At 47.0% G+C, this 13,627-nt stretch overlaps 1 protein-coding gene across 1 annotated transcript in view; it reads right to left on the bottom strand.

Moving 5' to 3' along the window:
• The window catches only part of LOC137431866 (triple functional domain protein), a 469,010-nt gene extending 457,209 nt beyond the window's left edge, over window positions 1–11,801 (bottom strand). The window contains 1 exon segment of the mRNA XM_078782583.1: window positions 11,567–11,801. Coding sequence (XP_078638709.1) covers window positions 11,567–11,633 — 67 coding nt within the window. The 5' untranslated portion in view covers window positions 11,634–11,801.
• Between the last annotated feature and the right edge of the window lie 1,826 nt (window positions 11,802–13,627).

Here is a 13,627-nt window from a genome sequence, read left to right as displayed (position 1 = left end):
ACGCACCAACGAATGCTGGCAGACGAGACATCCCGGATAACGTCCATTCGTGGGACGGCACGCACTGAAGAATCACCATGCCTGCGAAACACCAACATGGCAGTTTATAGCTGGGTCGGGATGACAGTTATAGCTGGGCCGGGATTCAAACTCAGGCTAAACGGCTTAGAGGCGAGTGTGCGTACCTCCAATCCATCCCGTCAGCCTTTGGACAGGATAGGATAGTTCAAACGCTCACTTTCTGACAGGTGAATCTAATCCCTTGTTGGAATTCTTTTTAACCCCTTCCAATGGGACATGATGCTCTGAAAACAATGCGACACTGTTCCCACACAATTTGCCCAATCGGGCAACAACATTTACAGTTTGCTTCACTTACATTTGTGGAACATTGTCACAAAAGGAAAGGTGGAATAGTTCCCCTGAATTTGGTAGAATAGTGTACCCAAAGTTGTTTTTGCCATTTCCTTCGCAATAGAAGCCAAACACAGGGAGTACCACGTAATGGTCTATCCCCTTCAAACGTCACTGTGGAACATTGGTATAGTCCACAAAGGAGTGGGAGCAGATGGGGCAGTCAGCCGAACATCATCTCTGAAAGGACCGTGCACCTCGTGCGGCAAAATGCTGCATCAGCCGAGCATCGGGGTGAGTTTGGCAAACAATTTGAGAGCAGACGAGCCCAAGTTAATCGAGATATTTGACCAATTAGGTGTAAGAACAAGTATGTTCTGTAGTCTTTGATCCAGCATTCCTTTCCTGAATAACAGTATACCAGAAGGATACTCCTGTTGCAACACGACCTCACCCGCTCGATCCACCGGCAATTTGAATTTTAAAAATGGGCAACGCCTGAGGGAAATACAGTGCATCGGATAATCCAAGTCAGCGGAGGTGTGACACCGTCGGCGAGAGATGGTGCGTATTCATACGTGCTTCGAGCACATGTCAGATTACCAGGGGAGCTTCTCATGTGATACCGCAGTTTAAAAATAAATAATATACCAAGGACTTGGTGGACCAAGGATAATTCCTGGCAACTGAAACATGCCATGAATAAAGCCGTCGGAGTTAACTAGTGAGGCTATGAGTAACGAATGACTCATGTCTGGTGGTAAAAAATAAAAAAAAGCGACACAATGATCTAGTTACACTTACTGCACTATCAGGCGGACGTGACAAAACGTCTAGCGGTGTCTAATCTGCTCGGGCCTCATCGGACGCCAACATCGCATCCAGTGAACAAGAACAGATGACCGTAGCGCTCCATTTCCGCCCCGTCTCGGTGTCCTTTGTCCCTCTCCTGGTCACGTGTGCGGCGAGTCAGCATCACTGTGAAAAATCAATAGCTCTCTGTACGCCAGGCACGTGGCGGCGGAATGGGGAGTGCCCGCTAATGAGCTCCTGTATTATTTATGAGCGGCTGCAAGGAATAGTCATTTCCTATACTTTAACCCTGCAGAAAAAAAAACTCACCCCAATAAATTAAGCACCGATTATTTGTCTATGTAACAAAGTAAAGCCTTGCATTTGGACGGGGAGGTGTCCGAGGCTGTCTGGACAACTTGTAGAAACGCAGATGTCGACAAAAATACTTTCTCATGGAGAGGACGTTCTGATGGGGAGAGGGAAGGGGTGACGGCTCAGTTTTGGTTTCTTGGCAATCCTGTTGAGAACGCTGAGAAAAAGTGTTACTACCTCCACCACCTACGATGGGCGGAGTTTACATTTTCACCTGTGCTCATCTGTTTGTTTGTTTGCCTGCGAGCAGGAAATCTCAAAAGGTTGTGGACGGATTTGGATGGAATTTGGTGGACAGATTGTGTGTGTGACATGGTCGAATTGATTCGATTTTGGTGAAGATCCAGATCGGGATTCTAGAAACCTTAAAGTGATCCGTCACCATTGAGATACAACACAACAACAACATGCATTTTAAGGCCATTTTCCCTGCTAGAGCGGGGATTAGCCTTGTGGTCCCCATGACAATCTTCTCCATTTTGCCCTATTTTCTGCATCTCCCCTTGTTAACCCCCTTGCCCGCATTTCTTCTTCCACCATATTTAGCCAAGTCTTTCTCGGTCTTCCCCGTCCTCCACTTCCTTCTACATTCATTTCCATCACTCTTCTCAACCAGTCACTTTCATCCTTCCTCAACACATGACCAAACCATCTCAACCTGTTCCTCTTCACAGCATCAATCACAGGCTCTATTCCCATCATCTTTCGCAATTCATCATTTGTCTTCCTCTGTCTCAACGATACTCCGCACATCCACCGAACCATTCGCATTTCCACCCTTTCCAGCCTTCGTTGGCTGGATATAGGGCCAAAATTGAGATATTGAGATATAGGGCCAAAAACTATATAATCGCACAACATCTCAAAATGTTATAACAAAACTAGGTGGATGAGTTGGTAAGATGACAAGAAGAAATCGATTATATTTTGGTTCAGGTCAGGATGCAGATCCGGCCTATCAGTGGGAAAACGTAAACTGGTCAGCCTAGCGCAGGTATGCACGGTAGTTTACAGGTATGCACACTAGGCTGGGTTTGAATCTGGAACCAACTATAAACAGTCACACTGGTGTTCACCTGCACGGGGACACATCAATGTGTACACGTCCATTGGAAGGATGCTGGAGGACCCATTTGACAGCACCTGCCATTGGTGAATGTCAAAGATCCCACAGTGTCTTACGTGAAGGGTAGGAGAGTTATTTCGGGCATCCTGAACAAATCACAAATTCCTGCCACGGTCAAATGTCAGGTGTAGCCGACCTGACCAGAAATACTTTGTCCAGAACCGTTCCTTCTGCAGCGATCGCACAACATGGGAATAATTAGGGGAGAAGGAGAAGGAAGAGAGGGAGAAGGATTAGGAGTACAATAATTGAGAAAGAAGAATAAACCAGTGCTTCAAGAAGAAGACGAGGCATCGATTTTGCATGTGAGCAACCCTTGGATGAAAGTTAAGCTGGGCGTCCCATCTGCCGACATTAGTTGGTGGACGTTAAAGATCCCACAATGTCCTTTGCAAAGAGTAGCGGAGTTATCGCCAGAATCCTGAACAAATTCCTGCCATAACTACTACTGGGCAGGCAATGGCAAACAACCCAGTGCAACCCTCGCCAACAAACTGCTTCAGCAGCACCAGCGCTCTGTAGGGTGGAACCGAGAAATCAGAATTCAGAGAAAGTTGCGAAGATGGAATCATGGTTTTTTGGGGGTTTTTTTTTTTACAAGATCACGTGATGCATGGACACCATTTTGTGCCCACATCAGAGCAGAAACCGCACAGTTTAAAACGCACACAAAAAAACCTTGGCAATCTACATGAGGAAATGACAGGTTGTCATACCTGGGGCTGTACCAATGGCTCGGAAAAAATGTCAACGTACAGGTTTCCCACAAATACCGCAAGAAAGATAATCTGGGAAGCTAAATGAACGAGCTAGCATTGTCAGTCATCTTGACGACTGTGTGACATAACTCTGAGAAGTTTGGTGTTATACACATTCGGTTTATGCCAATATGTATTTATTTCCAGTTTATCACATTATTAATTGATTGCCGGAGTTAAAAGCCTCTAGTATCAATCGCTACATTTTAAAGAATGTGTGTTAACTCAACGAGGCCAAGCCTCCACACTAGGCCTACTCACAGGGTGTGTGATCATCGCTGTTGATGAATCTAGGCCTCTCAATATCTGCTCGGTTTATGTCAAATATCTCACAGATAGACATATCCCACTCCACCCTCCAGGTCTTTAAAACAGCTGTTCACCACCATCTCTTATCCTCCCCCATCCAAAACCTTGATCTTTTCTACCCCCGCTAATTTCGGTCCCCTTGTGTTTTATACCTCTGCCCCACCCCCCCCCCTCCCCCTCCCACGCCTCCTGCCCCCAAGCCCTCTCTCTCCCACACTTCTCCCTGCTCTCAAATGTTGTGGTTGTGTGCTTCCCCTTCTCTCCCCATCTTGTCTTCCGCTCCCTCTTTTTGTATATTTTGTTTGTCTGGTTTGTTTTGTTTGTTTGTTTGTGAAATAAATGTTAGCTCTTTCACGAGCCTCGATTCAGTATACAAAACAAAACAAACAAAAAATAATAATTATGATAATAAGGACAAAGCAAACCTTATTTGCTTTTTTGGGGCTTTTCAGTGTCAGCACCATTGATAAGATCGAAAAATAGAATAGAAAATAAAATGGTGCACATGAGATGCAACAATAACTTGGCCTTCCATGGCACACCTGAACTCCTGTACACCTACAAGAACTTCCTCCACAGCTTTATGGAGTACTGCGCTCCCCTCTGGGATAACACCCCTGCCTCGCCTCACGCTGCTCAGCTTGATGCCGTGGAAACCGAGGCCTTCACCTTCAAGATGAGTGGAATCTCCTGCACTAAGGCCGAGTCCATGGGCTTATCACTTCACCATCGCAGACAGGTCGGTGGTCTCTCTGTCCTCTACCACCTCCTTTTTAGTCTTGCATCCTCTGCTCTTTCCGTGCTTTGTCACCCACCCCCCCCCTCTCCCCCCAAGCAGGTTTCTGCAGGGTCTGGTGAAACTCCCAAAATCCAGAATCACTGCTCACCTCCACTCATTTGTTCCTATTTTTACCCACCTGTGGAACCAACTTCCACATCCTCTTCAATCTCACTCTTCCCTCCAGGTATTCATGCATTTCACTAACATCTGAGATCATCCCTAATCCATAACCACGATCTTTTCTACCCCCGTTAAACTCAACCCTCTCCCCACCCTCACCACAAGTCCACCGTCCAAAATTCTCGTTTTTCCATCCTCAGTTTGCTTCTGTATCCACATTTTCCACCCCTGGGTCCTTCCCTACCCCACATCCCTTGTCTGTCCATCTCATCAATGTTGTCCCTCGGCCCTGCTGTTGTTTTTGTTCATAGGCAGAGTTGCACTTATCTATTCGGGGGAGGGAAGGTTACCGGGGTTAATAATAATGGATAGTTGGTCTGACATCTGAATTTACCGCTTGTTAGTGTAGTTACAGTGTTAGTGCATTGAAATCACGACTACAGTTTATGTTCATTATTTAATCAACCTCGTTTTTGTTTCCGTCTGATTATTTGACATGTTTACCAGGTCCACCGTTGGCATAACAACAAATTAAATAAATAAATAAATAATCCAGCACTTTATGAATCATGTCTCCCAGGTGTTACACATACATAAACATTGTCTCAATACAAACACTGTTTTATCTTAATGTGGGCTGGCAGGATGATATAAAGGTACGCACAATCGCCTCCAAGCTGTCTAAAGCCAGGGGTCGAGTCTCGGCCGAGCTACAAACTGTCCTGACCACAGCACCATCACAAAATTGGGCATCTATCAGCACATTCTGCAATCCATTTTTTTCTTTTGGACATACAAGGTCGAGGCTCGTGTAAGAGCTAACATTAATGACAAAAACAAACAAAAAACAAACGGACACATAAGACGAAATAAAGGGAGCGGGAGACAAGATGGGGAGAGAGGGGGAAGCACAAAAGTACATTTGAGAGCAGGGACATCGGGAGATCTGTGGGAGGTAGAGGGCTTGGGGGGGGAGGAGGCAAAAAAAAAACACATGGACACTGCTAGGACTTCCATGAATATATATTTCTCTCCAAATCTTTCTTGATAGCGGTATAAACGACTCCTGCATTTCGTGAAGATGAGCGATTAACAAGGCACGGGGGGAACCTATCTCTGATATCAAGGTTTTCTGTGCATCTGACACAAACTGAAAGTGTCTCTGTCTTAACCGATCTGGCCTAATCTGCTGTTGCAGCAAAAATCCCAGTCTTGTGCACTGCCCGTATAATTTCTTTACAAACCAAATCTGTGCAGATCTGTAGCACTTCATTTTGAAATTAAAGGTTAAGGTTATGGTTCGGGTTAGAGTTTGGATGAGCCTGCATTTCCTTGAAAGTTCCGTCATACTTTGAAAATAAATCACAAAATCCGATGAAATTCCTTTTCAGTTTAGCTTCCTTGTCCTCATCGTGCTCACAAACCCCAACAGACCCCAACAGACTGAGGGACAAACAGACTGACAGACCAATTGTTTCCGTCTGCATTATTACATCGTTTATACATCGTCAGCTCATCTTTGTATCATAATATATACTTACACCAAGTTTGGTCAAAATCCCATCACTGGTTCACAAGTTAGTGCGGTAAGAGTTTTTAACCTAACGGGACCTCTGACCTTTGACCTCTTGACCCCATAATCTAATCAGTTCAACTTTACATAATTATACAAACTGTACCAATTTGATCTGGGTCCCTTTAGCCATTCTTAAGTTAGCGCGGAAACGAAAACCTATCCTATACGTTATGGTTCGGGTTACCCGTTACCTATAGTGTGGTAACGAAAACCTTTGACCTTTGACCGTTTAATGCCAAAATCTAATCAGTTCATCTTTACATCGTAATATATATTTCTACCAATTTAGGTCAAAATCCAATCACTGGTTCACAAGTTATCTCGCTAACAGAATTTTACCTAACATAACCTCTGAACTTTGACCTCTTGCCTCCAAAATCTAATCAGTTCATCCTTGCATCATTATACATACTTGTACCAAGATTGACATGAATCACTTCAGCTGTAATGAAAACCTATCAAGGATGCACGGACAGACGGACAGACTGACAGACAGACGGAGAGACGGACAGACGGCTGGACTGACAGACAGACCGACCGACAGATGGAGAGACGGGCAGACCGATGAACTGACAGACTGACTGAGGGACAGACAGACCCCAACAGACTGAAGGACAGGCAAACCCCCAACAGACCCCAACACTGAGGGACAAACAGACTGATAGATGAACAGATGAACGAACAACCTGAAAACATAACGCCTCTGGCGACTTTGTCGTGGGAGGCATAAAAAGAGGAGGAAAATGTATTAAATCGTTTTCTGTACGTTCTCATAATAAAGGTTTGCTACCTCAGTCACAGAAGGTTATGTTTTTACACCCCTGTTTGTCTGTCTGTTAGCAGGACATATTAAAATATTGTGGAAGGATGAGGACGAAACTTTGTGGACAGGTTGGATGTATGACAGGGACCAGTCGTTTCGATTTTGGTGAATTGTAGATGGTTCTATTGGAATTGTAGACGGTGGCTTATAAACCGAGCGTCAAGGGCGGTGTACAGAAAACGTTTTTTTAAATAACAAAAAATAGACGGTGCAGAGAGGTGAAATTCGCTGCACATGATGTGCAACACAGACAGAGTGAAATAAGTGTTCATTTACATCCATATAACCACCGTTTAGAGGCCATTTTTCCCCGCAAAGCGGGGGTTGGCCTTTTCGGGGACCGTGGTAGTTGTTGTTTTTTGGTTCCCCTTTTTGAAGCAATGTTTTACGGCCGGATGCCCTTCCTGACGCCAACCCTTTTTGCCGCCTTCAACGACAAACAGGGAATTACCAGTGAACTGGTACTCAATTAGCCGACCTCGGAAGGATGACAGGCTGAGTCAACCCCCCTGGCGTTAATTCGGCGATCGACCGAGATTCGAACCCAGGATCCTAGGATCCTAAGCCGGCACCCTAGCCGCTAGCCCAACACCAGGGATTCCAACCAACCAGGGTTCATTTACATCCATATGATGTCTCATAAATAAAGAAGATATAAGCACACTTGACACAAGGCCGAGGCTTCAGGCTTTGACACGCTCATGAGGCTGCACCGTCGAATAAACTGTACCAACCCGTCATTTTTGCCGGGCCTTTTATTAATATATATATATATATAATGGCACAATGAAGGTCGGCTGGCAGTCTGGCCTAGAGGCACACAAACTCTCCTCTAAGCCATCTGGCCGGGGTTTGAATTTCGGCCCAGCTATAAACTGGCATCCTGGTGTTTCATCAGTGTGTGTGCCGTCCCTCGGACGGACGATAAGCGGGCGTCCCATCTGCCGGTGTTAGTTGGTGGATGTTGAAGATGCCATGGTGTCCTTCGCGTGGAGTAGGCGAGCTATCGCCAGGAACCATGAACAAGTTACAAATTCCTATCCTAACTACTGCTGGGAGAGGGATGGCAAACTGCCCAGCATTACCCTTCCCAAGAAACCGCTTTAGTAGCACCAACACACGGTGTAACGGAGTATGGTACATCGGATACGAGGATAACATAACCATCTACATCGTAGCATAGGTGTACTTTTCTACCAACAAGGTAAGCCTCCGTCTGAATGGTCCATACAAACTCCCAAGGTGATGGCTGGACAGAACCGCCGATGCTTCTTACCACCGCTTACACCACCCATCATCATGAACTGCTGTTGCTCGTTATACACAATATTGTCGACATAAGAAAATATATAAAACAAACGCCATCTTCCAAACTGGAAGCCATGTTTAAAGAAAGGTTGAGGACTGAAGAGAAAACACCAGTTTATTCTAATTGAAACAGGACACAATGATTGGAGTGGAGCTTCCGGAATAGCTGCTGGATATTTATACAATATACGGAGCTTGGATTGCTTATTCGGAGTTTGTATTTGCCTTGTCTATGTTGGGATTGCTTGTATCTTCCATAGACAGCCGAATCTAGTGTCCTTCGGTGTTCATAGCTCCCTCTCTCATTGGTAGCGGATGGTGTATTGGTAACGTACCTTTAACACACCTAGCACCATTCCGCTGGGTTTGATTCCCGACTAGACTCTGAACTCGGATCGGATCAGTGCTTCCAATAAATAAATAATAATAAAACACCTTTCGAGGCCATTTTTCCCTGCAAGCGGGGGTTGGCCTTTTTCGGGGACCATGGTTGTTGTTGTTTTTTGGTCCCCTTTTTGAAGCAATGTTTTACGGCCGGATGCCCTTCCTGCCGCCAACCCTTTTTGCCGCCTTTTACGACAAACAGGGAATTACCAGTGAACTGGTACTCAATTTGCCGACCTCGGAAGGATGAACAGGCTGAGTCAACCCCCCTGGCGTTAATTCAGCGATCGACCGGGATTCGAACCCAGGATCCTAGGATCCTAAGCCGGCACCCTAACCGCTAGCCCAACACCAGGCACCAGCCACACTGGTTGCTTCCAATACAGGATGTTAATTGTTACATCACAAAGTGTGACGTCCCCCCCGATGGACACATCAGCCTCGGTGTCCTGTCTGCCAGCATTAGTTGGTGGATGGTGAAGATCCCACGGTGTCCTTCGCGAAGAGTAGGTGAGCCATCACCTGACGCCGGAACAACTTACGAATTTCTGCTCGAACACTGGTAAGGCACAGACAAACCTCCTAGTGCAACCCTTGCCATGAGACAGAGGGAGAGAGGGCTCTGTGGAAGGACAACCTCAATCAAATCAAACAACATGCGTTTCAGGTGAGGGAAATACCAAACACCTTGCGAACGAACAGGTGCATATGTACTGTATTCGCCGTACTGTACATCAGAGCAGTTCAGGTCCATACCAACGACAGAAAAGCACATTGGTCTACACCCTCCACCAATGGACCATGCATCATAAGGATTTGTGAAGATCCATGGTGTAACCATAGTTACACTGTCCCTTTTGGGTAGTGACTCATCGAGGTGTTACAATGAATGACTTACAAGCGATTTCAATTCCGTGTTGTTCGACATGTGCAAAGGGCAGCCATTTGGAATGGAGGAGACACCGTCTCCCCGGGCTCGGTAGCGTTTTACAAGTATGACGTCATAGCTGACGAGCTGCATCACAATGGAGGAGATGTTACGGTTATACGCGTCCTACACACAGGTGCGTTTCGTCAGCAGCTTGAGGGTATAATATCCCGTTCTATGATACAGGTCGTACCGGTTGTGGGTTCTAACTTCTATGATACAGGTCATACCAGTTGTGGGTTCAATGATACAGGTCGTACCGGTTGTGGATTCAATGATACAGGTCATACCAGTTGTGGGTTCAATGATACAGGTCGTACCGGTTGTGGGTTCTATGATACAGGTCGTACCGGTCGTGGGTTCAATGATACAGGTCGTACCGGTTGTGGGTTCTATGATACAGGTCATACCAGTTGTGGGTTCAATGATACAGGTCGTACCGGTTGTGGGTTCTATGATACAGGTCGTACCGGTTGTAGGTTCTATGATACAGGTCATACCAGTTGTGGGTTCAATGATACAGATCGTACCGGTTGTGGGTTCTATGATACAGGTCATACCGGTTGTGGGTTCAATGATACAGGTCATACCAGTTGTGGGTTCAATGATACAGGTCATACCGGTTGTGGGTTCAATGATACAGGTCATACCAGTTGTGGGTTCAATGATACAGGTCGTACCGGTTGTGGGTTCTATGATACAGGTCATACCGGTTGTGGGTTCTATGATACAGGTCATACCAGTTGTGGGTTCTATGATACAGGTCGTACCGGTTGTGGGTTCTATGATACAGGTCATACCAGTTGTGGGTTCAATGATACAGGTCGTACCGGTTGTGGGTTCTATGATACAGGTCGTACCGGTTGTGGGTTCTATGATACAGGTCATACCGGTTGTGGGTTCTATGATACAGGTCATACCAGTTGTGGGTTCAATGATACAGGTCGTACCAGTTGTGGGTTCTATGATACAGGTCGTACCGGTTGTGGGTTCTATGATACAGGTCATACCGGTTGTGGGTTCTATGATACAGGTCATACCAGTTGTGGGTTCTATGATACAGGTCGTACCGGTTGTGGGTTCAATGATACAGGTTGTACCGGTTGTGGACCGGTGAGCGTCTTGCGGAGTGCATTCTGCGGCCTCGCGCCAGCATGACGTCATCCTTTCTCAGAGCTGTCTCTCGCGCACTCGGGAACGTCATTTAAAACCGATTATGTGAAAAGAGGAATAATAAAGAAATAGGTAAAATAAAAAGATGAACAAAGGGTGAATGCCAATTAAAAAGCGGAAGTGGGGCGGTGTATAGGGGGATAAGGCGGGAAGTGAATCTGATGCGGAAATTCATTTATTATTAAAATATTTTAAATGAATATTTTTTTATTCTATTTTTTTTTTTTTTTTTTTTACTTTCCACCGTGGTTGGGTCGAAAAGAGGGGGGGGTAACCCCCATCAGTCTCCGAGGTGGTGGCTCCCCGCCTCCCCGGAATCATCATCATCGTCATAAATCATCATCATCATCATCATCATCATCATCCTCCTCCTTTGACATCACAACACACAACCGGATAGCGGCACAATGATGCTTCCGCCGGTCCCTCACGATGGAAGCTATTTATATTTATGGACATGAGCGACACCAACACGCGTGTATGGGAAGGCCCGCACGGACCTGCACGAACCCGCACGGACCAAGGGGAGCCGAGCCGAGCCGGCGGGTTTGTCCGCTTCGCCACACCCTGAGGGAGGCCGGACGGACGTGGCCCGACAGATCTGTAGCCTCGAAAAAGCGAAGCCACCACAAGCACAAGCAACCGGCGGCACCACCGAAAACATCCCTCGAGCGTCCGCGTCTCCGCTCTCATAACGGAAAGAGCCCCCCAATTGCCCCCCACCCCCGGGCGCGGCTCCACCACGGGGCCTTCGCTTACCTGCTTTGTAAAACGCGAGTACGTCAAGGTCCGCGCCGGCATCCTCGGCGCCCTCCGTGGAATTCATGGCGACGAGGTTTCCCGCGCGCGGCTCTCGTGCGCCGGCAGCTCGTCGCTCTCCTCGCCCAATCTCGATGGCTCCCCCAGCCCACCCCCTCCGCTACTCTCCTCACGTTTTTATTGTTCGCGCTCTTCCTCTTCCTTCTCCCCCTTCCCGTCCGCGCTCTGCCGGACCGATGTCAACGAAGCGCCACTCGTCCTGGCGCGTCCATGTTAACGTACTCGGCGGCTCTTCGGCCCAGGTGCCGCCTGGAGATTTCGGAGCGCTGCCTCATCCGGGGAGGAGGGATAAAAAGGGGGCAACGGAGGAGGGGAGGCAGGGAGACGACGAGGATATCATTCACACGGCACGTGGCGACCTCCAGCGGCCCACGTGCTCAACGCCGACTCCCGCTCGCACACGAGACCTTCAAGCTCGTACACAGACCCGGATCTAGAACTTCAGGGTCGTAGGGTCCGAGCATACCTCCACCTGGGTCCATCAACCCGAGTCGTAGGGTCCGAGCATACCTCCACCTGGATCCATCAACCTCAGGGTCGTAGGGTCCGAGCATACCTCCACCTGGATCCATCAACCTCAGGGTCGTAGGGTCCGAGCATACCTCCACCTGGGTCCATCAACCTCAGGGTCGTAGGGTCCGAGCATACCTCCACCTGGGTCCATCAACCTCAGGGTCGTAGGGTCCGAGCATACCTCCACCTGGGTCCATTCACCTCAGGGTCGTAGGGTCCAAGCGTACCTCCACCTGGATCCAGCCAACCCGAGTCGAAGTACACCAATCACATCCCGAGGTTCTCTCCCTTCAGCAGTCCAGAAGTGACACGTGTTGACCTCGCCAAGATTATCACCACTCTCTGTCCAAGATTATCACCACTCTCTGTGCAAGATTTTCACCACTCTGTCCAAGATTTTCACCACTCTGTCCAAGATTTTCACCACTCTCTGTCCAAGATTTTCACCACTCTGTCCAAGGTTATCACCACTCTCTGTCCAAGATTATCACCACTCTCTGTCCAAGATTTTCACCACTCTGTCCAAGATTTTCAGCACTCTGTCCAAGATTATCACCACTCTCTGTCCAAAATTATCACCACTCTCTGTCCAACATTATCACCACTCTCTGTCCAAGATTATCACTACTCTGTCCAACATTATCACCACTCTCTGTCCAAGATTATCACCACTCTCTCCAAGATTTTCACCACTCCAAGATTTTCACGACTCTCTGTTCAAGATTTTCACCACGCTCTGTTCAAAATTATCACCACTCTGTCCAAGATTTTCACCACTCTGTCCAAGATTATCACCACTCTGTCCAAGATTATCACCACTCTGTCCAAGATTATCACCACTCTCTGTTCAAGATTTTCACCACTCTCTGTCCAACATTATCACCACTCTCTGTCCAAGATTATCACTACTCTCTGTCCAACATTATCACCACTCTCTGTCCAAGATTATCACCACTCTCTCCAAGATTTTCACCACCCTCCCCAAGATTTTCACCACTCTCTGTTCAAGATTTTCACCACTCTCTGTTCAAAATTATCACCACTCTGTCCAAGATTATCACCACTCTGTCCAAGATTATCACCACTCTGTCCAAGATTATCACCACTCTGTCCAAGATTATCACCACTATCCAAAATTAGCACCACTCTGTCCAAGATTATTACCACTCTGTCCAAGATTATCATGACTCTATGTCCAAGATTATCACCACTCTGTCCAAGATTATCACCACTCTGTCCAAGATTATCACCACTCTGTCCAAGGTTATCACCACTCTGTCCAAAATTAGCACCACTGTCCAATATTATCACCACTATCCAAAAATAGCACCACTCTGTCCAAAATTAGCACCACTCTGTCCAAACCTAGCACCACTCTGTCCAAAATTAGCACCACTCTGTCCAAGATTAGCACCATTCTGTCCAAGATTATCATCACTATCCAAAATTAGCACCACTCTGTCCAAGATTATCACCACCCTGTCCAAA

The sequence above is a fragment of the Myxine glutinosa genome, chromosome 7 (assembly GCF_964187855.1).
Source record: "Myxine glutinosa chromosome 7, kmMyxGlut1.1, whole genome shotgun sequence".
Classification (NCBI taxonomy): domain Eukaryota; kingdom Metazoa; phylum Chordata; class Myxini; order Myxiniformes; family Myxinidae; genus Myxine; species Myxine glutinosa.
This window is presented reverse-complemented; position numbering and strand designations above follow the sequence as displayed.